Source organism: Pantherophis guttatus, chromosome 1 (assembly GCF_059756535.1).
Source record: "Pantherophis guttatus breed Tessera chromosome 1, ASM5975653v1, whole genome shotgun sequence".
In the NCBI taxonomy this organism is placed as follows: Eukaryota; Metazoa; Chordata; class Lepidosauria; order Squamata; family Colubridae; genus Pantherophis; species Pantherophis guttatus.
The window spans coordinates 195155557-195171834 of record NC_142063.1 but is presented as its reverse complement, the minus strand read 5'-3'; the positions used below and the strand labels follow the sequence as shown (position 1 = coordinate 195171834).

The window sequence follows — 16278 nt, the reverse complement described above, 5'->3', positions numbered from 1 at the left end:
GCTCAAAATTTCCGTAACTGGTTCTCCAGAACCCATCAGAACCTACTGGATTTCACCCCTGGCATTGGTGATATCATTTTGGTCCTCAGTGTCCTCGATTGCCTCTTTTACTGCATCATCTGCAGATGAATGCTAGAGAACTACCATTTAAATTTCCCACAACCCTCCAGAGGGGGGGCCTTGTTGGTGACCTTATGGAAAATTAAAATGCAGCTGCCAATTAGTAATCCAACAAATATCAGCTGGAGCTCTACCAGGTGCTTGAGGTTTCTGTTCACTGGACTTAGCCTGAAGAGCACTTTTAAACGGCTACAAAATTGGCATTCTTTGTATACTTAGTTCACCTTTCTGTCCCTGTGCTGCCAAGGTTGGTTTCTTCCACTAGCATTTACAATGAATTACTACCTGAATTAAAACACCTTGGGAGAAATTGCATAGCTGACCATGCAGTTTCTTATTAAAAGTTGTTGAATAGTTTTCTTAACTTCTTCCCTTCCTTGAACTAATCAGAAAGAAGGTTAAGTGCTCTAAACTGGAAATGATTATTAGAAGATTTGTTGTCCAGAAAATGGTTTGTATAAATTTCCACAGGAACCTCAAGATCCCTTACAAATGTAAACATTTATAGAACATAGCTGTTATAACCCTTGTTTTAGAAGCGAGTTAAGCTAATTAGGTAGAGTCCAGTGGAGTTGGGCAGCCAATAAATTTAAAATAGTAATAAATGCATAATTATAGCAGGCTGGCACTAGGAGTTCTGAAATACAGTGGTACCTTGGTACTCATTGTTAATTGGTTCTGGGAGGCGAGATGAATACAAAAAATGATGAGTACCAAACAATTTTTTTCCTATAAGAAATACTGTAGTGAGTCACAGAGCAGCTGACACAGACGTGTTATAAATTTTATGTTGAGTACCAAACAAACAATGAGTACCAGGACAAAATTTTCAAGTCAAAATACATTCAAATTTGATGAGTTTCAAAGCAGTTGAGTACCAAGGCTCCACTGTAATAGAGGCTTGCCACCTTGGTGAGCCCAGAAACAGTGAGGAAATTGTTTTATTTTTGTGAAGAAGGGGACAGAAAATATATGCAAGGAGCAGGAAAAGCACTTGAGTATTTTGTGAAGAAGGGGACAGAATAGAGTGACTGGCTGACAATACTGTGTCAATTTAACCAGAAAGAATGAGTGCTGCATAGTTGGTGTTTCCCAGTTCATAGCATCCTGATTGCAAAAGACATCTAAAAATAGTCAAAAATGCCTGATCCAAAATATGTTACTATTTAGTTATACAATTTATATGGCTTCTTTTACAAGATCAAGAAGGATCGGTGTCTCCCAAAAATACAACAAAGTTCAAACGAAATCTCTAATCACATTATGTATAAGGTTTTTCTTAGTGAATAGCTTGAACCCATGCAACTGTACTGCAATTTACTTGACAGGCTGGGAAAAAAAATTCGCTGGAATCCTACAGATTTCACTAACTCATCTGAAACTGAAATCAATTCTTCTCTGAAACACAGATCAAAGCGAAGGGAGAAATTCTTGCCACAGGAATGGTGTTATTTTTATGGGTGCTGGGAAAGGAACATTAAATAAAATGAAGAAATAGCATCCATGCCACTTCCCTAAACCTTTACTTCTCCTTTTCTCTTTTCTGTTACAAAGATATAATTTCCCCAGTTTAAGCCACCTCTCAGAACCCAAAATCTTACTACATATACTACATAGCCTGCATGCACAATTAAATAGAGCCTTCCCTATATGCAGTCCTAAACGCACTGATCTAAATCCCATTAAATTCTGGTTTCAGCATCCATATGCCTGGAATTGCACTATTGCTCAGTTTCCGGCTGAATTGCAATGGAAATGTCCTATACTCTATATAGCTGCCCTTGAAGGCTCAGCTGAGCCAAATGCAGTAGTTTGAATGAGGGATTGGCAGAACTGTGCCAATTTCAATGAATTTTTTTCCCATGAGCAGTTCAATTCATTTTTAGGTTCTTCCCTGCTTCTAAATGAGACCTACAAATGTGATTCTTGCAGACCATTTTTTTTAAAATTGAGCCTTTGTATGAGTTTTTGTTTCAATTACTGTTGACGTGGTTTGTATGACTATGTTTAACGAAGCACTGTTTTTAATTTGCTTACAGTTTTATAAGGGTATCTGTCTATATCTTCCACACTATGTCACTATGGGAAAACAACCCCTCAAATGATGTATGTTTAACAATCATCTGAGGATTTTCTCCCATACTGACACAGCATTAAGGAAGTGAAGGTATGGAAAGGAGGATAGGAGGAGAAAAATATGTTCCATTTATCACATAGTGCTTTTTTTCCTAAGCCTTTACATTTCTAGGAAATGGAGAAAAGGAGCGCAAAACAAACCAGCAAAGAACAATATTAGACTAGTGCTTCGGATTCTATTCTTGTCATCGCTCTTATAATTCCATTAACTGAAATATCTTATCTGTACACTGGAGCCCTACTTTAGTTCCGTCCATATTCCACTGAATTTACTTTTGTGGTCTTAGCATTTCCTGACTGCTTCCGGAGCTTTGCTAATCATCCCACAGGGCTAAGTTCCTGCAAGTCCCAGTGATCCACAAACCACAATTTACTATTTTAGCTGGGTGTGCTATGTAGATCAAGTGGATAGTTTATGGAACAATATCTTGTACAAGTTTATCCATTCGTGTTAATTGAATACCATAATTAAAATGTGGATCGGTGAATTGGATGAACGCAGCCCTGATTTTCCGGTTTAAATTGTCCAAATTCCCATTAGTTGAAGGCAAGTTGACTTTAAGTTTCATGAATGCAGCAACAGATAAAAATAATTCTCTACCCACTCCCAGGTCATTTTAAATGTATAAACTCTGCCAGGTTTTGAAGTTGTCTTCTCTTCTAAGCCCACATACACTCTCTGTGCAGCAATGTTGTCCAGGATTGCTACATTCTCTGCTGGTCAGCAGCTGCCATTTAGTTATTAGTGTGTGGTTAATCAAATGATGGTCCATTCAGTCAATGAACTTTCCCCACCCTGTGTTTTCCCCACTCACTTTTAGAAGCCCAGTTCTCCATTCTGCCCTTACATACGGCATGTTGCTGGGCCTCTTTTCAGTTTCTACTTGTATTGGAAGTAGTTTGCCTCCATACTTTCCCATCCCTGCCCACGGTATTGCAAAAGTTCCCCTTTCCTTGTTTCCCCTAAATCTTTAACCTCCAATGCAAATATACTAGAAATAACTTTTAGTGGACTCAACTTAACTCCAGTTCTTCCATGTTACGGAGTTTTAAATTAAAGCTGATCCAGTTCTAAAGAGGAATTATTGAGTCTTTCATCTGCACCTCTATAACTCTGGTTTGATTCTGCAACCCAACATGACAGGCACAGACTTCAGATGATAACTGCAGAAAAAACAATTACTACCAACCTGCCTTCCATTGAGGACCTGTATACTGCACGAGTGAAAAAAAGGGCTGTGAAAATAATTACTGACCCCTCGCATCCTGGACATAAACTGTTTCAAGTCCTATCCTCAAAACGATGCTATAGAGCCCTGCACACCAGAACAACTAGACACAAGAACAGTTTTTTCTTGAATGCCATCACCCTACTTAACAAATAATTCCCTCAACCCTGTCAAACTAGTTACTAAGTCTGCATTACTATTAATCTTCTCATCGTTCCTATCACCCATCTCCTCCCACTTACAGCTGTATGACTGTAACTGTTGCTGTAGCCTTACAATTTATATTGATGGTTTCCTAGTATTATTCGATTGCTTATTTGTACCCTATGGCTGTTATTAAGTGTTGCACCTTATGATTCTTGACAAATGTATCTTTTCTTTTTATGTACACTGAGAGCATATGCACCAAAGACAAATTCTTTGTGTGTCCAATCAAACTTGGCCAATAAAGAATTCTAATTCTAATTCTAACTTTTAGTGGACTCAACTTTACTCCAGTTCTTCCATGTTACGGAGTTTTTGTGGATCTACAGGGGAAAATAAAAATGAAAGATAAACTTGTTCCCCTTTACTTTAATTAGTATCACATTACAGCAGTGAGAGAACCATGAAGGGTGGAAAAAAAGAAAAAAGAAAGGAATATCTATGTAATGTCTTTGCACTACTAGGTACAAAAAAAAAATCAGAAGCTGCCATTACACAAGGGATAATTTTACTGATCAGCCAAGCCTTTTCTTGTGATAACAGATAAATGTTCTGAGAACAGAACCCATTTTATAAACAGAGCACATACCAAGCACAGGACTAGTGAAAAGAGGCAATTGTTACCAAAATCACAGTAGGGGAAAAGAGAAAATTTAAGCCTTTTGTCCATTAACCACATTTTCTGTAAAAATTCTACCATGCAAATAACATTAGAAGTGGGGAAACACTTTCTTAGTGCTGATTAGAGATGAAGTGTGTTATTTCAAAGGCTGACTTTCAAAGTGGCAGCAATTGAGAAGGAAGCAATCTTACTTACAGTGAAACTAGTTTCATGATGTAGGTGGAACTGAATAACAAGGAGGAGTGGGTGGAACCTCAAACAGGTTGCTAATCACATGATAAGTTTCATGCCTAATCAGGATTTCAGTTTCTGTCTTTGAAGCCCTAATTAAGAAGAATTCAGTGGCAGGATTTTTTTTTTTTTTTTGCTAACCATGCTTTATTGAGTGTGCCATACAGAGCTAGATTTTTGCACTACACTAAGCCGTACTCTGGATCACAAGCCAAAATGGTGAACTTCATACAACACGACAAGCCAAAACCAAACATATTACTTTCAATAGTATGCTTTGTCATAATGCATAGTTTTTTCCAGATTTTATGGAAATCTGATCACTCACAGCTTTAAGTTGTCTTAATTTTAATTTAATTCTTCCTACAAAATCTTTTGGAACAATTGTTTATTAAAAATTTGAATGCCTTGCTTTAAAAAAGAGTTTTCCACTGTGGCTTATACTGCATTAAATCCCACTATTGCTTAAATAGATAAAAATAAATAAATTATTGTTTAAAATACATGACATCAATTAAAATCCTACCACAGACTGGATGATTAGAAAGATTTGTTGCAACTACTAATTTAAGAGGGCATAGTTTTGGTCATTAACCTAGAGAATTAGTCATTAAGACTAATTCTTATTAGGAAAGGGAAATTACATTGTCTTTCTGATGGATCAATTACTAAGAACAGAACAGAACAGGACAGGACAGAACAATAGAGTTGGAAGGGACCTTGGAGGTCTTCTAGTCCAACCCCCTGCTCTGGCAGGAAATCCTATACCATTTCAGACACATGGTTGTCCAATCTCTTCTTAAAAACTTCCAGTGTTGGAGCTTTCACAAGTTCTGGAGACAAATTGTTCCACTGATTAAATATTCTAACTGTCGGGAAATTATTGCTTAGTTCTAGGTTGCTTCTCTCTTTGATTAGTTTCCATCCATTCCTTCTTGTCCTGCCCTCAGGTGCTTTGGAGAATAGCTTGACTCCCTCTTCTTTGTGGCAGCCCCTGAGATATTGGAACACTGCTATCATGTCACCCTTAGTCCTTCTTTTCATCAAACTAGACATACTCAAATGCTCCTTTAGCATTCTGTAATTCAGCCTCCCTTCAGGATCAGGTGAGGATGGGAACAATAAACACCCTTAATCTTGGAGAGAGAGAAAGCCATACTTGCAGAAGTCTTTTCAGTGAGTGACAGTGTTGAGTTGGCAGCCAAATATTCAGTCAATCAGCCAGACAAATGGATGGTAATATTAAATCTTGAAAGAGTTAATATTTCTGGTTGTACATTTCTTGGGTTTGGTCACAATCCCAGTATTCTCAAAGAAAATAAGTACCAATTTACTTTTTTGTCATTCCCCAGTCTTAGCATTGGTAGAAAATGGAAAGCATATGCCAACAGGCCTGAAAGGGACCAATCTCTAAAATATTGCAGAGATAAAGCAAGGGCAAATCATTTCTGAAAAATCTTGCCAAGAAAACTGCAGGGATTCACCCAGGCAGTCTCCAAGATTCGGACTCAATTGAAGAAAAAGAAAAAAATATATTATACTTATATGTATATTATAATAAATGTATGTATATTATAAATACAGACACACACACAGCTGTAATTCCATAAGAATGTAATTCCATATAATCCTCACATACCTTCTTCACTAGATAGCCTTCCTTTATCCGTCTGGGTTCTCGTTCAGGTCCTTGTTCCATCTTTGCACTGTTCTTCTTTAGTCGAGTTCAGTAGAGCTTTGTAAGTTGCATTTATATAGTTATCACTTTCACAAGTTCCTCTGATTGTTAATCACATGAAAGCATGCTCACTTCCTCTTCCGGAAGAAGGACGTGTAGAAGCAAATGTAAAGATTAAATTAAGAACGTTTTTCTCTTTTAAGTACACAACATGAACCCAGAGATATATTTTCATTAAATGGGAGGACAACTCAGCAATTACCAACCTGAGATATTTATTTAACTTTTGTCAGTCATCAAAAAACAGTTATCTGTTTTAAAAAAGTTTTAAAGTGGAAGGTGGTTTTGAATTGTTGCAATAATGTATAGATATAAAACACTATTATGCTAAATTAGAAGTTATTTTATAATAGTTATAGTATAATGTGTTTGTTTTTTTTTTGTTTTTTTCTCTTCTTCTTCTCTGAAATGTATGGATAAAGGGGGATTTATAATACTTTTAGTAAGTAAAGGTCAGTATTTTGAGGAGGGAGTAAGTAATCTGTTATGAATTAGGGTTTTTTTTTGTTACGAAGAAGTCACAGGGGGGGAAGGGTGGGTAGGGGGGGTTAGGGAGGGGGGGAGGGGGGGAAAAAGGGGGAAAAAATTGTATTTGAAAACTTTTTCAATAAAAAAAAAACAGTTATCTTGATAAAGAAAACAAAATAAATGTGGCACTTTGCTTTTGTTGAATTAGATCCAGATGAAGATTATTTGATCCATTATTTAGGGCTCTTATTAATGGGAATGATTTTTATGTCATCTTCTCAGCATAATTTTCCATGTTTTCTTTTCCGGAAAAATTGGTGCTGCCTTTCTGGAAAAGCTTATTACAGATGCCTCTGTCTTAAATTTTCAGAATGTTGAAAAACTTACGTTCTTATTAGCAGTTTTACTGTCTTGAGTTTTTAAGAAACTGGGATATTGGTGTTGCTCTGATTCTGATTTTATTATTTAAGAATCTTTTTGATCATTTGATGTAATCCATTTTGAATGATAGGGATGGACAACAAATAGATCTTTCATTAAAATTCAAAGCACTCAAATCAAAGAGAAACAGAATGGAAATTTTGTTAATTAAGGATCATAATTATGGATCTTGACACAATAATGTATGAGAGAAGCTTGGGACAATAAAAGCCCAGTATAAATGTAGCCTACCTTCTCAAACAATCCTCAGAAGAGAAGAAAGCAGAAATACCTAGATGGGTGTTCCCTTCATTCAGTAATGGTATTTTTAGATTGTGAATACATTATGAGCAAGAAGCTTTCCCACTGCTGAACTCAAGTGCTCTCTGATCAACTCTGATCTAGTGAAAAATTATGCAAGAATGAAATCTGTTTTACCCATTGTTCATCTCTATTCTGTCTCAAATGACTCTCTTTCAAGAACCTATTGTCCTCTGATTTCCTTCCATGGTAACGAATTACAAAGCCTTACAGATCTTACTCATACTAAGTCCTCTTCTGGGGGATGTTGGAATATGCAGAGGAAAGATTCCTGTAGTTGATAGCATTACAGTTAAGGACATCTTCTTAAGCCTTTCTCAGAAATATAGCCAGACAAAAAAGGATGCCCTATTTATGTTATGCTTTGATGCAAATGGAGAAAGGGGTTGCCACAAAGAAGAGGGAGTCAAGCTATTTTCCCAAGTACCTGAGGGCAAGACAAGAAGCAATGGGTGGAAACTAATCAAGGAGAGAAGCAACTTAGAACTAAGGAGAAATTCCCTGACAGAACAATTAATCAGTGGAACAACTTGCCTCCAGAAGTTGTGAATGCTCCAACACTGGAAGTTTTTAAGATGTTGGATAACCATTTCTCTGAAGTGGTGTAGGGTGTCCTGCCTAAGCAGGGGGTTGGACTAGAAGACTTCCAAGGTCCCTTCCAACTCTGTTATTCTATTCCCTAGATTTGGATGTGTTCATACAATGCTTCTGCTGAGAGATAAGTTCTGCCAATTCTTCTTTCTCCCATAGCTCTTTTTATTCTTGAAAAGCTGTATGGGATCAAACTGTGTGTTGGGGGGGGGATGGAGAAGGATTGATGTCTCCCAATTCTTTTGCAAAACCTGTTTCTATATTTCAAATCTCTCTGTGATTTGGAAAAAGCACCTGGAATGAATCTTACAGAAAATAATGAAACTGTTCCAATCTGAAGAAAGTTGTCAGTCTACCATTGCTCTATTAGATAATTGTGTATACTATAATCTATAACATTCTCAATTGAGGTGAATGTGCCAACTAAGTCTAAAAACTATTCCCATTCTCATCTCGCAGAAAGAAAATATGAGAATAAGAGTAACATTTGCTTTTAGAAAAAAAAATATTATCACAATAAAAGGAGGGTTTAGAAGAAAGAGATTGGAAAGCCCACAATAAATATGAAATAACTCTGCTGTTATTTTACAAAACAAGAGAAATGGCTACAAAGCTCTAGGAAAGTTCTAAAGATTTGTAATTCTATGCTTACATGGATTACGGTGAAGTCTTACATTAATAACAAAAGCGCCCTCTTCTGGTACTGAAAATAAGATTTTTGTTTTATATTAATGTAGCCTCCTCACAGCAATGAGTGCTATATTCCCTGTAAGAAAAATGACTACATCTACAGTTTTAGTGAGCTAAGCTCTAAGCACGAAATAATGAGCAATTTTCAAATTCTCCAGAACTGTTCTCCAATTTAGATGACAGACAAAGCCAACAGAAATGGGAGTGGATATGGGATTTGGATGATACTGAGTCATATGAGGTTTTTCCTGTTTCTCTCCTCTTCCTCCGTCATAGTCTAATACAGAGTTCTGGAGAAACCAAAATGCATAGCATTTTTGCAACGCAATAATATAATAGCAATGATTGATTTTTTTCTGTACGTGCATATGTGTACACCTCTATACTGTAACCATCAGCAGTTCTTACTATTTTATTTTTTAATCAAATGGGATATAGCTTTTTCAGCCACAAAAAGAGGGGGGGTCACCCAATTATCCAAAGCACCTGAAGGCAGGACAAGAAACAATGAATGGAAACTAACCAAGGAGAGAAGTAACCTAGAACTAAGGAGAAATTTCCTGACAGTGAGAACAATTCATCAGTGGAACGGCTTGCCTCCAGAAGCTGTGGATGCTCCAACCCTGGAGGTTTTTAAGCAGAGATTGGACAATCATTTGTCTGAAATGGTATAGGGTTTCCTGGTTGAACAAGGGGTTGAACTAGAAGACTTCCAAGGTCCCTTTTAATAATGTTATTCTGTTATTTTTTTATTTACTAAATTTGTTTGCCACTTATCTCACTACATGGTGACTCTAGGCAGCTTACAACATGATACATCCCCTTGATGATGGATGATCTTAGCAGGCAGTTTGATGTAGAGGTTAAAAATGAGTGGAGAAAGCACTGAGCCCTGTGCGCCCCCCCTCCCCCCAAAGCAGAGGCTGTCAGCTATCAACCCTGATTAGGACTGGCTTAGGAGGAAGGAGATGAATCAGAATAGAACTGTGCACCCATCTTCAACTCCCTAAGTTGGCCCAAAAAGATGCCATGGTTGATAGTATTGAAAGCTATCGAAAGGTCAAGATGGATGGATGCACTATCTCCATTCTGCTCCCGCCAGAGGTCATTAATGAGCACAACCAATGCTGTTTCTGTATCAGTTTCTGTATTCATATCTGGATCTGAAACCTGGTTCAAAAGGATCCAACAGAGTTGATTGCTCCAGGGCCCTTTGATTGAACAAGGTCATTTATGTGTTTATTAAACGTATCTCAGTTCCCTCATTCTTGGTTCTAATTAACAGCTAATGCAAGTAACCTGTTCATAGGGAAGGCAATGCTATTGCTACTGTAATCTATAGTACAGTGTTGCCGAGCCTTTTCAGCACCGAGTGCTGAAACAGGAGCACATGCGTGGGGGAGGGTAGCACTGGAAACCAGAAGAGCAGCTCCCTGGCGCCTGCTGGAAACCGGAAGAGCAGTTCCCTGTTGTGCACGCATGGGAGCGCCGGAAATTGGAAGAGCAACTCCCCGGTGCGTGCGTGCAGGAGCACTGGAAACCGGAAGAGCAGCTCCCCGGCATGCATGTGCGTGCAGGGAAGCTAAACTTGTGGTTTCTGGAATGTGCTTGCGTGCCAGCCACCTGGTCTTCCGGTTTCTGATGCGCATGTGTATGCAAAGACCAGCTGGCCAGTGCACATGCTGGAAATTGGAAGCTGAGTTTTCCAGCGTGCATATGCGTGCTGGGGAACTAGTCTTCCAGTTTCCAGCACTCCCACATGCGCGAAGACCAGAACCTGAAAGAGCAACTGGTGACGGCTGGCGTGCCCAGAGAGATGGCTCTCTGTGCCACTTCCGGCATGCGTACCATAGGTTCGCCATCACGGCTATAGTATATAGCGACAAACTCGTTATATACTTTTATATATGTAGCTATATTTAATAAATAAAGTATAAATAAATGCAAACATTGGGGAGGCTCTTTCTTCTAGCCTCTAGGCATTGTTGGATCTTGATTTTAATAGAAGTGTAAATGTGATCATTTTTAATGCCTTACTATATGTTTTTAGTCATTTAATCTTGGGGATTCCAGGGACTGCAAAGAAGGAAACAGATTTAATTAGAGTTGCAAGCTGCCTATTTTGGTTTAGAAGTACCTAGCTAATGAGTTTAATTCTCTACAATCATCTTGTATTAAATGACATGGATTCAACCAAAGTTTTAGTGATCATAACCATATAATGCTCTACAGAAGTCCCATCATATTCATTATTAAAGAGTGCACCTGTTGCTTTCCAAGCAGGGGTGAAATCTACTTACCTTCCCTACCGGTTCGGAAGTGCGTGCGCTGTGAGTGCACTGTATGTGCGATTTTGGACCCTCTGCGCATGCACAGAAGGTAAAAAAAGAGGTTACTTCCTTGTTAAAACCAGGAAGTAACAACATCTGGGTGGGTGGAGGGAGCCTTGTGCTGCCGCCATTACCGGTTCTCTAAACTACCCGCTGCTACCAGTTCTCTGAACCACCCGCCTCTGCCACTACTGGTTTGCCCGAATCTGTGCAAACTGGTAGCATTTCACCTGTTTCCAACTGTGCAACACAATTAACCAAGATTATTAATAAACTGTTGTTTCTCAAGGATTAGTATCAAGCATTTGTTCTGCCATCAAATATCATTGGAATGATATATACTGAAGTCTAATAAACTTAATAAAGTTTGACCAAAGGGATATCCTTCAAATAACAATAACATATTTTATGTTTTATTTTTTTACATATGACCCTTTGTTGAAATATATTGTTTTACATCTTTAATTTTGATCAGTGGTATTTAAAAGCCATATACAAATCTGGAAGAGAGTGCAGATATTAATGTATCAGTGAATAATTGGTTGCAGAATTACAAACATGGATTCTGCATTTATAAAGGTGTGAAGTGTGCATAAATCTATGTTCATTTCATTAACCATTACAAAGTGTTTTTGCTACTAAGGTGAGTAAATTAAAACTTATAGTTTAATGACATCACTGCTATTTTCTCATACATTTTTTCCAATTATCTATTATCAGATTGTACAAATTTAGTCATTTAATCTTACATACAGTTTCTCATGTTATCCAGACATTCAGAACTGAAGATTTTCTTTCACTTATAAGTAACTATAATGCACACATTCATTGTATAAAGGCTCAAAGTAGCACTTTTTATTTATTTTTTTTTCAAAACTGACCCCCAGTTTGATTACAAAGCTGAAGCTAGCAGGATGAATTAACATTATCTCAATGTTTGTACCAATGCATTAATTTGAGTAACCTTTTGAAAATATCACTTCCCTGGTAACTATCCACACCTGTGGTGCTGAAAGGACATTTGTCAAAAGAGTTACCCTGTAGTAAGATGAGAAATCAATACATTTTATAAATAAATAAAAATGAGACCCATTATTTGATTTTCTGACAATAATGCAACTCATCTAGGTCATAATTTAACTTTTTGTTAAATATTACAAGTGAAGACTAGCAAAGCTAATATAGTTACCCAATTTTTACAAAGTCTAGTTCATTGTGCGATAAAAATATACTGTAGTTTTCTTCCTAGCTCCTGCATTTTTACTAAGTATTTTGTTATTTATTAACTTCATTTGTTAACCATGACTGATCTAATGATCTGTGTATTTACTCTGTTATTACAAAACTACAAGATCTCCTAACCAGATCTTGCAGTGTATAATAACAGAGTAAATAGATATATTATGGCATTTGTGTGTGTGTCTTTGACTAATTCCTCTGCACAAATAAATTACTTCTAGGCAGGTTTATTCCCCTATTTCGCCATAAAATCAAGTTCCCAGATAAAAATACTTATATATGCTTTCAACTTTTTTACCTACTATTTTTAAAAGTTAAAATATAAACAGAAACAATCAGTAACAGATGCCATAGTTTGACCTTTGGATATATAATGAACTTTAAAAAAAAAAAGAATATCAAATGAAACTATATTTAAAGCTGGATCTTCCCCACTCTGCAATTTATATAAAATTGGGTATCTATTCACCATCATTGTTCTTTTTATGATTAAAATAGTCAGTAATCAGTTGTAATCAGACCCTGTTGAAAGCAATACTAGGAAATTCATTTGATTTGGGTCTCAACATCAAAAGGCATTAGATATAGATGGTTGCCTTTTTTTCTTAAACATATTTAAATTATATCTCAATTTAAAATATATTGTATAGTATTGCTACTAATAATAGGGGATCAAAAGGAAGCAGCCTGTTTCTCTCTTGTTTTCTAAGAGGAGCTGATAAGACTAGCAGAATAATCTATTAAGTGGGAAATGTAGATTTATAATAGACAATTTTTGCAAATGTGGATTACACAATTCTATATGAAGTTAATCTTACTTGAAAAGAACTTGCTCCTCTTTCTTTCTCACCAAGTACTGGTATACATACACTTTTCTTATAGGTAAGGTAAAGGTAAAGATTCCCCTCGCACATATGTGCTAGTCATTCCCGACTCTAGGGGGCGGTGCTCATCTCCATTTCAAAGCCGAAGAGCCAGCGCTGTCAAAGACGTCTCTGTAGTCATGTGGCTGGCATGACTAAACACCAAAGGCACAGGGAACGCTGTTACCTTCCCACCAAAGGTGGTCCCTATTTTTCTACTTGCATTTTTTATGTGCTTTTCAACTGCTAGGTTGGCAGAAGCTGGGACAAGTAACGGGAGCTCACCCCGTTATGCGGCACTAGGGATTCGAACCGCTGAACTGCCGACCTTTTGATCGACAAGAGCTTAGAGTCTTAGCCACTGAGCCACCCCGCCCCCTTTTCTTATACTGCAATGTAATTCACACTATACTGATTTTGTCTGAGTCTTGAAGCCATAAATATTGCAGCATCTTTTACATACCCAGCAGATGGCAATCTTGTAGTGGGCAGGCCATATTTAGAAACCGCTAGCCAACCCTGGACTGTTCTGGTTAACATTTTCATGGATGAGAGACAATCAGGAAATCAAAGAAAGCAATTAAAAGCCATGCCTACATGGTTACTGAGAAAACACATGCTCTCCAGGAGATGAGTTCAACCCAAGTTTAACCATTTATGCAGGAACTGGATTTCCAATAATGCAACAAGGGTTTTCTCCAAAACTTCCACTGATGTCATTGAAATATGTCTTTTCCCAAGTTTTATTGCTTTAGAAGAGAATCTCTCCCCCCTTCCTCCCCTCCCCCCTCTCTCTCCCTCTCCCTCCCTCGCTCTCTCTCTCTGTGTCTCTTACTAGGAGAGTAATTTGGTTGAGAAAGCTATGGGTGGTTTTAATGTGGGTACCAAGGATATGAAAGACTGTCCATTTCCATTTGCTCATAGCATGTGAACCAAGAAGCTTATTCATTAAAAAATGTAGCCCTCCAGTTGAAAAGCTTTTCCCCATTTTGTCTGTCTGTCTGTCTAATGTAGATAATATCCATCTCATTCTCAGAATGCCTCTGGCTGGTGTACAATTAACAGCATTAAAACATAAAAATAATATAAAATGCAATACATTAATAAAAGGGGCCAGGTAAAAACCAAGAATAGGTTGGATTAGAAAACCTCTGAAGTCCCTTTCTAAGTTAAAAGTTAAAAGGCAGGGGAAGAGGCTTTAGGGAGCTAACCACTTCCGGGATTATGTGCCACTCTACAAATTGGAAGAACCTGGTCTTCAAACTCTTTTGAAAGGCCAGGAGAATGACGGCCCACTTAACCTCTGAGAGGAGGTTATTCCAGTGGGCAGGGGCAGAGAATGTCCTCTTCCCTTGATCCCATCAGTTGAAATTCTTTAATTGACAGACTCTATGACATACCTTCCCTGCCTGACCAGATGGGATGAGCTGATGTGATAGAAGTAAGGTGGCTCCTCAGATAACCTGGTCCCCTGCCATGCAGGGCTTTAAATGTGATAATCAACACCTTGAATTGAACCTGAAAGCAAACTGACACCCAATGAAAGTCTCACATCAAAGGTGTTACGCGCACCATTCTTGCGGCACCAAAGCTGTTCACAGGGCCCCATTCTGCAGCAGCTCAAGCTATGAACTTTATTAAAGACTGCCATTGGGTGTTGTGCCTTGCGATTCTTGGTGAGTGTATCTTGTCTTTTTATGTACACTTAGAACATATGCACTAAAGACAAATTCCTTGTGTGTCCAATCACACTTGGCCAATAAAGAATTCTATTCTATTCTATTCTATTCTATTCTATTCTATTCTATTCTATTCTATTCTATTCTATTCTATTCTATTCTATTCTATTCTATTCTACCATTATTTGAATGCTTAAAGAAAATGGGCATGATCAGGAATGAAGAAATTGCCTCCACCATGCTGCATTTGCTATAAAAACCAGTTAAGAAGACTAATAAAGGAATTCCAACAATTTATCCATGATTTGTAATCATCCTCACTTTAGGATAATAAACCTGGAAAGGGATTAATTGATCAGGTTTTCTTTACTTAAACTGCTCCTACTTCTGTCTTCACTCTCTTGCTCAACTTTGAGCAGTTGAACAGGGGACAGGCCCTGAGGAGCTCCCCAGAAAAACATACGAGCAATGCTTTCTACCTGCTCAGGTGCCTTCTTTAATTTTGGCAATGAAAGCAAAGGTTCTCTCCAGTCTGGATGCAGTTTGAATGTACCTCCCTTTCTATCATCCTTGGCTGCCCAGTGCCTGTAGCTTCACTGGAGAAGGCCAGCTGAGACTGAGAGCCAAGGGCACAAACACTCCTAAGGCATATGCAGGGCATCAGATTGAAAAAGGCTGGTGATGTTGGAAAACATACCATCTTATTAGAAATTGTAGAAAATATTTGTAGCTCGGGTTGTAGATTTGGGCAGATGTTTGTTCCCTAAGCTTGCTGCTTGGCTCCTGGCAGTGGTGTATTAACCATTAAGCAGACTAAGCATGTGCTTAGGGAACCAGGCCCAAAGGGGACACAAGTTGAGAAAGAAAAAAAAAACTTGGCTTCGTTCGTACAGTATGTACGAAGGAGGGGAACACCAAGATTTGTCAGTGCTTAGGGCACTAGGGAGCATTAATCCGCCACTGGATCCCTGACGTTTCGTTACTAAAGTAGGTAACATCTTCAGTGGGGGACTTTTTGGGTGAAATGAATCTACCACCCAGGACCTATATATGAACGAACAACACACTTTGAAAACCCCACTTAAGACGTTACCTAGTTTGGTTCATGAAACATCCATGAGCTAAACAGCAAGCTCGAAGGAGAAACCTCTGCCCATACCATCTTATCTTAGCAAATTCTTCCAGAGGGCCAGAAGGTCAAAGCTCAGCAAACCCAATCTGCTTCCCCATTAGCTAGCAATGAGGGAGGAGACATTAGAAGATTAGAATTCTTTATTGGCCAAGTGTGATTGGACACAAAAGGAATTTGTCTTGGTGCATACGCTCTCATGTACATAAAAAGAAAAGATACATTCGTTAGGAATCATAAGGTACAACACTTAATGATAGTCACAGGG

At 38.0% G+C, this 16278-nt stretch overlaps 1 protein-coding gene across 1 annotated transcript in view; it reads right to left on the bottom strand.

Annotated features, from left to right (window-relative positions):
- PLEK (pleckstrin) overlaps positions 1-16278 on the bottom strand; it is a 41695-nt gene that overhangs the window by 24952 nt on the left and 465 nt on the right. Inside the window, exon 2 of the mRNA XM_034432428.3 lies at positions 6182-6357. Within this exon, the coding sequence (XP_034288319.1) occupies positions 6182-6241 (60 nt within the window). The 5' untranslated portion in view covers positions 6242-6357. The remainder of the gene's footprint in view (positions 1-6181; positions 6358-16278) is intronic.